This window comes from Bombina bombina, chromosome 1, assembly GCF_027579735.1.
Source record: "Bombina bombina isolate aBomBom1 chromosome 1, aBomBom1.pri, whole genome shotgun sequence".
NCBI classification, from domain to species: domain Eukaryota; kingdom Metazoa; phylum Chordata; class Amphibia; order Anura; family Bombinatoridae; genus Bombina; species Bombina bombina.
Window position 1 is genome coordinate 1,547,044,412 of NC_069499.1, and position 12,263 is coordinate 1,547,056,674.

Genomic DNA, 12,263 nt, shown 5'->3' on the forward strand with positions numbered 1-12,263 from the left:
ATTTACAGTTACATACATGTACATTTGTAATCTGTACGATGATAAAAAAGTACAATAAAACTTCTTAAAACATAACATTGTGTGTCTTGTCTTATACAATCATTTATATCATATCACAGTCAAATGAAGTATTGGATTCTCACTATTGTTGTTGTGTTGCTAGTTACATGGGAGTATTCTTTACAAAGGATACTTAAGTAGACTAGATCATTGTTCTGCATACTCTGTCTCGTGAGCAGGGGGGCCTAGAGCAGTGAGGAGGTCCTAAGGTATAGTTATATGGCGGGGGCTTATGGGGAGGATGCTTTGAATTTAGTTGACAGGTACTCCTCCCAAGAGGCAGACGACAGTGCATATATATCCATGCAGTGGTGTTTTATATAAAAATACTCTTCCATTCGAATCGAATGGTGACATTCATGTAGCCATTGGGCAATAGTTGGGGCAGCAGCATTTTCCATTGCCTAGCAATGAGGATCTTAAAACTATTGCTTGTAATATTAATTTGCTGTATTAATTTGTTTTGTAATTTTCCCTATGGTTCTTGCACCCAAACCTGTCTGGGGTTAACTGCCTGTGACTCTGAGGACAGCACAGCTTCCTGTGAGTGCCGGTGAGCACCCAGGGCTGAGCATGTTGCAGGGTCATGGGATGTGTACCCAGTCCGGTATCACAGTGCAGTCCCCTTCCGTGTTTTGTATATGTCTAGGGTGATTACATAAGCCTGTGCACCCTTCCCTTGTTCCCAGTTTGTTTGGATTTGAGAGCTTGCATTGTGTGGCTGTTTTAGGGTCCCAGGTATTGGAAAGGACCTTGACGTGGTACCTGGGCTTGTCCCATTTGGCCACATGCAGTAACTAACCTTTCCATTTTTAGCTGAGAGCTTGTAAGTGAGTGCTGGACTTTCTCTGTATATATATATATATATATATACACACACAACAAAAATAACCTGGATGGCGCTTATAAATAAATTAATATCCATGCACAGTATGTTAATAATGCAGGTAATAAATATATATCATAAACATAGAAATACAATTCTACAGTATTAGGTCTTAGGAAGTACAAAAAAAATGGGCTCCAGAAAAAACTAGATGATTAAGAAATGATTGCTGGTAAAGAATCTCTTCATATACAGCCCCCACTCAGATGTACACTTACTTCACAGAACCTCAATCATATGAGGTAAGGATGAATTTGTATCGATAGGATGCTTTGCACCTCTCAGAGTATGGAACAGGACAGCCAAAATTCAGATAGCTCCTAGGTGATAATCCAAGAGGGACAAAAGTCAGCGGTCTGTGATTTGTATTGCCTTGTCACTTGAACATTTGCTCAGATGTACCTCTCGGTCACAGTGATATAGGAGAGAAAACCAAGAAAAGGCTCATAGTGCAACACTGTTTATTTAGTACACAAAAAATGATCATAAAAGCTAGTGGTATACCACTCACATGTGAAGCCCTCAATGCATGAGGTATATAAATAACATGTATACAAGTAAAATCACCACACTTGTCACCAAATATAATGTCCGTTTAGCTCAAAGATAAGGCACAGATAATGTCCCAATAGATAAATAAGAGGTGTACTGCCTCTTGTACATAAGCCTTACGCGTTTCGAAGGGTAACAAATTAATAAACTCCCTTCTTCCTGAGAGGTATTTTGTGCAGCAGTGACCCATCCTTTTTATAGCCACTGAAATGAACAGATACTAGTCATCCTGTAGGCGTATGTTCTAGAGTAACCTGGAAGTGCGGCACGTATGACATATCTGACATCACAAGTGATGTGTGTAGTTGGAACGTTGTTACATAGCAACTAGGTTACTAAGGACGCATTATAGCGATCCTAATGGAGCAAATGCTCCTATGTTATACGTGTGGCACTGAGGGTACTCTTAGGACATACAATCATCTATACATCCTTAAATATTAAAAACAAGGAACTAGCGGCAAGACCTTGCTCCAAACCCTCCTGGAGAAAGGACAGAATCCTGGATACCTTCACCTTGTGCCAAGGATATCCATGCTTCTCATACCAGGACAAGTCATCCACACCTTATGGTATATGCGATGAGGGACTGGCTTCCTTGCCTGAACTAGAGTGTCAATCACACTTTCAGAAAAACCTCTCTTGGCTAAGACTAAGCGTTCAATCTCCACGCAGTCAGCCTCCGAGAAACGAGATTTTGATGTTGAAAGGGACCCTGTTCCAGCAGATCCCTGCGACAGGGTAACCTCCATGGCGGAAAGGAAGACATCCCCACCAGATCCGCAAACCACATCCTCTGCGGCCACAATGGAGCAATCAGGATGGCCGAAGCTTGCTCCTGTTTGATGAGTGCCACTACATGAGGTAGAAGTGGTAACGGTGGAAAAATGTAAGCTAGACTGAATCCCAAAGGAACCGCTAAGGCATCTATCAGCTCTGCCTGGGGATCCTTCGATCTCGACCTGTATCGGGGTAGCTTGCAATTGAGTCTGGAAGCCATGAGATCTATCTCCGGCGTTCCCCATCTGAGACAAATCTCGGCAAACACTTTGGGGTGAAGAGACCATTCCCCCGGATGGAAAGATTGCCTGCTGAGAAAGTCCGCTTCCCAGTTGTCCACACCTGGAATGTGGATCGGTGAAAGCGAGCAGCTGTGGGACTCCGCCCACTCCAAAATCCAAGACACTTCCCTCATTGCTAGGGAGCTCCTCGTAACCCCTGATGGTTGATGTAAGCCACCGAGGTAATGTTGTCGGTCTGGAATCTGATGAAGCTGAACGACCCCAGAGGAGGCCATGCCCTAAGAGCATTGTAAATTGCTCAAAGTTTCAGAATATTTATCGGAAGGTGAGACTCCTCCCGGGTCCATTTTCCTTGTGCCATCCTGGCATGCCAAACAGCTCCCCATCCTGCGATGTCACAATCTCCCAGGACGGTCTCAAGAAGGATGTCCCCAGGGACAGATGCTCCGGACAGATCCACCAAGAAAGGATGTCCCTGGTCCGAGCATCCATGGATATCCGCTGTAATAGATCTGAATGATCGCCGTTCCACTGTCTCAACATGCACAATTAAAGAGATGTCTGAGATGGAACCTGGCGAAAGGGATGACGTCTATGCTGGAGACCATGAGCCCGATCATCTCCATACACTGAGCCCCCGAAGGGCTTGAGGAGGACTGAAGGGCAAGACAGGTGGATGCAATCTTCCTGCGTAGTTGATCTGTGAGAAATATTTTCATGGACAGAGAGTCTATTATTGTGCCCAGGAACTCCACCCTGTTGCTTGGAGTCTTTCCTGAGTTGATCTTCCAACCGTGAGATTGGAGCAAGAAAAGAAGAGCCCTTGAATGATCCTCTGCGAAGCTGAACAACAGCGCCTGGACTAGGATGTCGTCCAAATAGGGCGCCACAGCAATGCCCCTGGATGTGGCCACTGCAAGTAGTGCCCCAAGAACCTTCGTAAAGACTCTCGGGCCGTCGCCTGACAGAAGGGCCACAAACTGGAAGTGTTGGTCCAGAAACGCAAATCTTAGGAACTTAAAGTGGTCTCTGTGAATTAGAACATGAAGGTAAGCATCCTTCAAGTCTATTGTAGTCATGAACTGCCCTTCTTGAACTAGGGGCAGAATAGATCTGATTGTTTCCATTTTGAACGATGGAACAGCCAGAAACTTGTACTTTAGGTCCAGAATCGGGCGGAACGTGCCCTCCTTCTTTGGAACCACAAAAATATTTGAATAGTACCCTAGACCCCTTTCTGCTTGGGGTACTGGTACGATAACACCTAGAGAGGAGAGATTCTTCAAACATTCTAGAAGGGCCTCTCTCTCTTTTCCGGTCTTGAAGACAGGTTTGACAGGAGAAATCTGCCCCTGGGCGGATGGGACCTGAATCCTATCCTGTAACCCTTGGCGACAACCTCCAGAACCCAAGGGTCCTGAACGTACTTCAACCAGGCTTCAGAGAAGAGAGACAATCTGACCCCTACTTGGTCCAGAGACTGGTCGGGGGCCGCCCCTTCATGCCAATTTTGCCTCAGCGGGCTTCTTGTTTTGCTTGGACTTGTTCCAAGTATGAGCAGGCTTCCAAATTCCCTTGGACTGATCTGCTTTCGCGGTGGGCTGCTGGCGCTGGGCCTTGTCCGCACAAAAGGGACGAAAAGTAGATCCTTTAGGCTTAGCCTTCTTATCCTGCGGTTGGAAAGCACCCTTGCCTCCCGTAACCGTGGATATGATCGAATCCAATCCTGGACCTTACAGAATCTTACCCTGAAAAGGCAGAGACAGCAGCCTCGACTTTGAGGTCATGTCCACAGACCAAGACTTTAGCCACAGAGCCCTGCGAGCTAAAATGGAGAATCCTGAAATCTTTGCGTTCAGGCGAATAATTTGCATATTGGCGTCACAAATGAAAGAATTGGCGACCCTTAACGCCTTAATCTTATCCTGTACCTCGTCGATGGAAGTCTCCCACTCGACCATATCAAACAGGGATTCACACCAACATGTTGCAGCTCTAGCAACCGCAGCTACAGCTGTTGCCTGTTGAAAAACAAACCCCGTGTGCTGAAACATTTTCCTTAACATATTTTCAAACTTTATTCATGGGCTCTTTAAACAACGAACTATCCTCGAGAGGAATAGTTGTCTACTTCGCGAGCGTGGAAATAGCACCATCCACCTTAGGGACAGTCCCCCATAGCTCGAGCTGAGAGTCCAGCACGGGGAACAGTTTCTTAAAGGAAGAAGGGGAAAAGGAAGAACCTAATCACTCCCATTCATTCTTAATAATATTAGCCATCTTAACAGGAACCGGGAAGTTCTGAGGCACCACCCTGTCCTCGTATACCTTATCAAGCTTAGGAATCGAAGGTTCCTCCGGACGCTTTGGTTCCGGAACCTCCAGAATAGCAAGCACTTGCTTCAGCAAAAAGCGCAAATTCTCTATCCTAAACCTAAAGTCAGGATCCTCCACAGCCGGAGGATGAGATGACACGGACTCCGACCCAGAAGGAGCCTCCTCTGAAGAGTCTGAGTGGGCCTCGTCATCGTATAGCGCCTCCGATATTTCCATAGGCGTAGACAACCCCTGGGCCGGGCCGCCATGATACGCCCTACGCTTGAGCTTAGCAGAACGTGGTAAGGCATGGATCACTTTCGATACCACAGTTGATCTGTAAAATCTGACGGCCAACGAATTTCTCCCGTAGAAGTAATGGTTGGACCCTGGGGCGCTACATGTGCACTCGGAGATGAAAGCAGGGAATACATCACAGGACGGGGAACCATCAGAGGTGGACAGCTCAGTAGTACTAGACATCCCTTTATTTTTAGATGTCGAGGCACGTGGAATTATCGAGGCACGTGGAACATAGTTGAGCAACTATGAGCTACAAGAACCTCCTCACAATAAACACAGGAATGTTTGTTAAAGAGGGAGTACCCTCTAACGCGTCAGAGTCCTACATAGCTTGCACTTTTATTATGGACTAGATTAACTTAATAAACAGGCACCTTTATACCTCCAATGTCCGGGGCACTCACCACCTCCTATGACCCGGACTACAGAAACCGCTTAGTCTCCTGCGCCGCTGATCAACAGAGGAAGTGGAGATCGCCACACCCGGTTACATTGGATGCCTCGCAGGACTGCCCCTGCACTAAGGAGAAAACGCGCCAAAACCGGCTGCGCAAATACTCCCGGAAGTCAACCTGAAAGTTCCGCCATTGCCAGAGCCTCATCTCGCACATAACGCAGCAATAACACAATATCATGTATAAACCCCTCCCTGTTCAATAATCCCCTTACCAGGAATATTAACCCTTGATTCCATAAGACAAAAGGCGCCACACTGTGACCCTGTCTTCTGTGTTATCATTATGTATAAATAAAACGATCTTACCAGAATCTATGCAGTGGAACAGGAACACGGCCCTTCAAGTGTGACCGGTTAGAAGCATGGCTCCTAACATGCACTTGAGTGCAGAAAGAAGGCAGCCAAACTTGTCAACACTGATTGCTTGTGGAGCTGTTAATATGAGTAAGGATGGTTTAGCAGAAAGACTCTCCCTGCATCTCCGGACTCTAACTTTCACCCAGGCTCTCACTGAGAGGCTGACAGGACTACTTAAAACTCCAGTCCCATTACGAAGAGTACTACCCTTCATAAGAGACTACTCCAAATCTTCGGCAAAGAATGACTGGGGGATGAGGGGAGTGGGGGAGGTATTTAAGCCTTTGGCTGGGGTGTCTTTGCCTCCTACTGGTGGCCAGGTTCTTTATTCCCAAAAGTAATGAATGAAGTTGTGGACTCTCCTCCCCTGGAAATAGTAGTGTTGACTATGCATGCTGCTATCGTTAGTTAAGTGTTACACCACACTAGGCCAGTGTGAGTGGTTTCTTCAAGCAAGATCTAAAGTATGTCCTTACTAACTCTGGATTATAATTCACTTTCCTACTTCCTGGGACATGACATTTTTTGATATGCTGCTAATCTAGATGTTTTCGGCATTATTTGGTATTGATACAGTGAAGTATAAGTTAACAGAACAATTCTAGTTCTTTATAAAAGTTTGCATAGAATGTATAGTATATATTTAATGGTAATAATTAATTTGTGCTTTAAAAATCTTATTAGACTATGAACGAGTACATAAGCCATACATCTTTTACAGCCTGTTTGTACACTATGGAATATATGTAGATAATAGCTTAAGTTTAGTTATCTCCCGACCATTCAGACTGATGCTGGCTATCGTTTGATGTCTATGGAGCTGAGTCCATGGTAATATGGGCTGATCTGGTGTATGCTACGGAGTTGTCATCAGACCGCGGCTTCCCTAACCTTTTGCCACCTCTTAGGTGGCGAATTTCAATCTCCCCAGTCTCAACCGACCGGGGAGAGTGACATCTCCTGCCTGCGTGGGCAGGGGGTGGGATTGCATGCAAGCGCAAAATAGATGGTCTGCCCCCTACACGATCCAGGGACGTATCGGGGGCCGCCCCTTCATGCCAATTTTGTATCGGCGGGCTTTTCACTCTGCTTGGTCTTGTTCCAAGAGTGAGCTAGTTTCCAAGATCCCTTGGACTGCTCGGTCTTCGCGGCAGGCTGCTAGCGTTGAGACTTGTCCGAACGAAAGGGACTAAAAGTAGACCCCTTGGGTATATTCTTCTTATCCTGCGGTAGGAAGGCACCCTTGCCCCCCGTGACCGTGGATATGGACCAAAGAGAACCTTCCCCTGAAACGGGAGGGAAAGTAATCTCAACTTAGAAGTCATGTCCGCAGACCACGACTTTAACCAGAGCGCCCTGCGGGCTAGAACAGAAAAACCTGATGTCTTGGCATTCAGGCGAATAATATGCATATTTGCGTCGCAGATGAACGAATGAGCTACCCTTAAGGCCTTAATTCGTTACTGTATCTCCTCGAGGGGAGTCTCCACCTCGACCATAGCTGACAGAGCGTCATACCAATAGGTAGCAGCACCAGCCACCGCAGCGACTGCCGCTTGAGAAACAAACCCTGTGAGTTGGAACATCTTCCTCAACATGGATTCCAATTTTTTTTATCCATGGGCTCCTTGAACGAAGAACTATCCTCTAGCGGGATGGTCATTCGCTTAGCGAGTGTAGAGATAGCACCATCCACCTTAGGAATGGCCCCCTAAAGTTGCAAGTCCGGAATAGCTTTTTAAAAGAAGCAGATGGGGAGAAAGATGAACCAAGTTTCTCCCACTCATTCTTAATAATATTAGCTATCTTAACAGGAACCAGGAAGGTCTGTGGTACTACCCTGTCCTCGTACACCCTATCTAGCTTAGGAATCAAAGGTTCCTCCGGCAGTTTTGGCTCCGGATCCTCTAAGGTAGCAAACACCTCTTTTAGTAGAAAGCGCAAATGCTCCATCTTGAATTTAAAATCTGGCTCCTCCGCAGACGGAGGTCTAGAAGTCGCCGATTCCGTCCCAGAAAGAGCGTCCGAAGAGTCGGAGTAGATGGCCCCTGGGATGGATAGCTGTGTTTCACCTTTCGCTTGCGCTTAGCAGGGCGAGATAAGGCATTAAAAGCCGCAGGAACCTCCATTTGTAGTTGATCAGTGAAATCCGGCGTCCAAAGGGCCCCTTCCGCGGGAGGATTATCAGGGCCCTGGGGAGCTGCATGTGTAATAGGAGATGAATGTAGGGAATACGGGACGGAGAACCCTCAGAGGTGGACAGCTCAGTTGTACTAAATACCTTATTCTTTTTAGATATTGCAATCTTATCAAAGCATGTGGAACAGAGTTGAGCAGGTGGATCAACCGGGACCTCTTCACAATATACACAGTTATTAGGTTTAATTAAAGAGGGAGTACCCGCTAACACATCAGAGTCCTCCATAGCTTTAGCCTTTATTGTGGACTAGATAAATTAAAATGGCACCTTTATATCCCAATGGCCGGGGCACTCACCACCTCCTATGACCCAGACCACAGAGAAAACGATTCATCTCCTACAACCGCCGGTCAAGAAGAGGAAGTTGAAAGAGGTCACACCCCCCGGTCACATGGAGTGCCATGCAGGACCGCCCCTGCACCAAAGAGAAAACGCTCCAAAAAGTCCCCCGTCGATCTCTCGATAAAAAACTAACTGTTCACACACTAAAAGAGCCTCATCTCACACGTTGCAGCAATAAAACACAATAAATAATATTATGCATAAATCCCCCCTGTTCAATAACCCCCCTTTCCGGGGGTATTAACCCTTGATTCTATACAGCTAAAAGAAGACACACTGTGACCCTGTCTTCTTACGTTATCATATATGTATAAATGAAATTATTTTACCAGACTCTACGCCGTGGAACAGGAACACGGCCTTTCAAGTGTGACAGGTTAGTAGCATCGCTCCTGACATGGACTTGAGAGCAGAAAGCAAAACTCGTCAAAACCGATTGCTTATGGAGCTGTTATTCTGAGTCGGATGGTTTCGCAGAAAGACTCTCCCTGCATCTCTGGACTCTAACTTTCATCCATGCTCTCACTGAGAGGCTGACAGGACTACTTACAACTCCAGTCCCATTGCGAAGAGTACTACCCTCCATAAGAGACTACTCCAAATCTTGTGACACTTCTCTGCCAACCTCCTGTGACGACAGGCAAAGAATGACTGAGGGATGAGGGGAGTGGGGGAGGTATTTAAGCCTTTGGCTGGGGTGTCTTTGCCTCCTCCTGGTGGCCAGGTTCATATTTCCCACAAGTAATGAATGAAGCAGTGGACTCTCCTCCCATTAAGATGGAAAAGGAGGTGGGAAAACCGCCCTCAACACTCCCAAAGATGCCCCAAGTTAAAAACATTTTTTAACATAACTGAAATAAAACCACTTCTGGAAGTCAGGAACGAGCGATTTCTTAAAAGAGACACGCCCATAAAAAAAAAAAATTAAAAAAGTGCCAAAAGGCTGCTAGAAATCATAAGAATGGTATGGAGGGACCACTAGACCCCATGTATGTGTATAATAGGTCCAAAAAGGCCAGAAACTGACTTAAGAGAGGGGTCTGCTGGAGTCCCCTTTGGCTATGATATAATAAAAAAGTATCTACAAATAGATTACGGGCTATGTGAGTGATTAAAAATCACTTACCTTGAAGAAGCAACCCTCCACACTGAGCTTACAACAAGATCTGTAGCTTTTTCCAGCAGTCCATCCAGTGCTGTAAAGATAACAGCAGAGAATATGATATGATAAGTACCTGAGTTCCCACAGGAAGAGGCTAAGGGACATGTCCCCACGACACCTGAGGGTAGTTATGGATGAAGTTCCATAGGGAGATACTGTGCACACAACCTGGTAGTACTAGATCTCACATAAGTGGTCTGAGCTCCCATAAAAAAAATCCAAGCTTGAATAACTGGAACACTTCTATCTTCACTAACACTCATGGGAGGCAAAAAACAAACTGAGTAGTGCTGGGAGGTGGGAACAATTAATAGCTTTTGTTGTTGGGAGTTTTTCCTCCTCCTAGTGGCAGGAATTATATCCCACACGTCAAGGTCCTGTGGACTCATCCTATGAAAGAAATGTTATTTTATGGTAGCACAACAGGAATGTCGTGGGATTACAAAGTGTTTACTGTTCCTTTAAGGTGTCATTTTGCAGTTCAGGGACACATCCCTTGAAGAGCCTTGAGCGTGTTCATCTTGATGGCATATAAGAACATAGACCCAACAATAGAATATCTTAAAAGTGTAAACTTATTTTGTTCGTATAATAGCCTTATGCTTATCCCAGGCATTTATTAGTACATAGGATAGCCTTATGCTCTCAGTTATTAAAGGGATACTAAATCCAAATTATTTTCTTTAATGATTCCGATAAAGCATGTCATTTTAAGCAACTTTCTAATTTACTGCTATTATCTTTTTTTTGTTCTCTTGCTATCTTTATTTGAAAAGCAGGAATGTAAGCTTAGGAGTTGACCCATTTTTGATTCAGCACCTGGGAAGCGCTTGCCGACTGGTGGCTAAATGTAGCCACCAATAAGCAAGCGCTATCCAGGGTGCTGAATCAAAAATGTAGGATAGCCTTATGTTTATCTCAGGCATTAATTAGTATGTAGGATAACCTTATGCTTATCCCAGGCATTAATTAGTATGTAGGATAGCCTTATGCTTATCCCTGGCATTAATTAGTATGTAGGATAGCCGTATGCTTATCCCTGGCATTAATTAGTATGTAGGATAGCCTTATGCTTATCCCAGGCATTTATTAGTATGGAGGATAGCCTTATGCTTATGCCTGGCATTAATTAGTATGTAGGATAGCCGTATGCTTATCCCTGGCATTAATTAGTATGTAGGATAGCCGTATGCTTATCCCAGGCATTTATTAGTATGTAGAATAGCCTTATGCTTATCCCAGGCATTTATTAGTATGTAGGATAGCCTTATGCTTATCCCAGGCATTTATTAGTATGTAGGATAGCCTTATGCTTTTCCCAGGCATTAATTAGTATGTAGGATAGCCTTATGCTTATCCCTGGCATTAATTAGTATGTAGGATAGCCGTATGCTTATCCCTGGCATTAATTAGTATGTAGGATAGCCTTATGCTTATCCCAGGCATTTATTAGTATGTAGGATAGCCTTATGCTTATCCCTGGCATTAATTAGTATGTAGGATAGCCGTATGCTTATCCCTGGCATTAATTAGTATGTAGGATAGCCGTATGCTTATCCCAGGCATTTATTAGTATGTAGAATAGCCTTATGCTTATCCCAGGCATTTATTAGTATGTAGGATAGCCTTATGCTTATCCCAGGCATTTATTAGTATGTAGGATAGCCTTATGCTTATCCCAGGCATTAATTAGTATGTAGGATAGCCTTATGCTTATCCCAGGCATTAATTAGTATGTAGGATAGCCTTATGCTTATCGCAGGAATTATTAATTGTGGAACTCTAGGGCCTAGTTTTCATTGCTATAGAAAATGGTTTAAACTGCTGTACATTATCTCCATTAAAATCTATGTACTGTAGATGTTTTATGTTACCACCAGTTTACGCAATTAACAAAAAGTGTTTATTCTCCAGAAAGATTGGCTCACCAGCTGTCTCCAAATTAAAATTTTATATGTGTTTAACCCCTCTCTGCATGCTTTAACAAATTAGAGCATGACGTTTCTTCAATTTTGCGTTTAATATCCCTTTAATTGATGGTATATTATACATTAAAAATAGTGTAATGTCATTTTAAAAAGGGACAGGGAAAATATACACACACATTATATTATATATCGACCAGGACATCAGCTGACACAGGTATCGTTTGGCACAGCTGGCACCTCACCTGTTCTCTGTGGAGCAGAAGAACTGTACCCATGGGTTAGCTGTAGTGCTGCTCTCGGAAGAGGGAGGGAGGTACATAGCCTCTGAGAAACACGTCAGCAACAGCTTCAGGAGCTCTGTCCTAGAGAAAAGGACACAATGTGATCACCCTGGGACAAAGACACCCACTGCAAAACTGGACCTATTTTTCTCCCTTTTTCTCTACCTTCCTCCCCAATCACACTGCTTGCTTTTTTGCCTAAATTCCTATATTAAACAAATGCTCACCTGTGGAGGTCATGAGTGTGATTTGGAGCAGGGGAGTGAGCAAAGCCAACGCCCGCCTCCCAGATGTACTCACAGCTGTCCAGTGTGTGGATATCTTCTGTCGTCTCCTGGGGGAATGAGATGCGGTAAATCTTATGCTTGGTCCAGGCTTGGAATTAAAGTGAAAGTCA

At 44.7% G+C, this 12,263-nt stretch overlaps 1 protein-coding gene across 2 annotated transcripts in view; it reads right to left on the reverse strand.

The window, feature by feature from the left end:
* HID1 (HID1 domain containing) overlaps window positions 1-12,263 on the reverse strand; it is a 155,334-nt gene that overhangs the window by 70,799 nt on the left and 72,272 nt on the right. For both annotated transcript variants that reach the window (XM_053708878.1, XM_053708879.1), the window contains exons 5-6: window positions 12,094-12,200; window positions 11,828-11,947 (exon numbers count right to left, since the gene is read on the reverse strand). In XM_053708878.1, coding sequence (XP_053564853.1) covers window positions 11,828-11,947; window positions 12,094-12,200 — 227 coding nt within the window. The remainder of the gene's footprint in view (window positions 1-11,827; window positions 11,948-12,093; window positions 12,201-12,263) is intronic.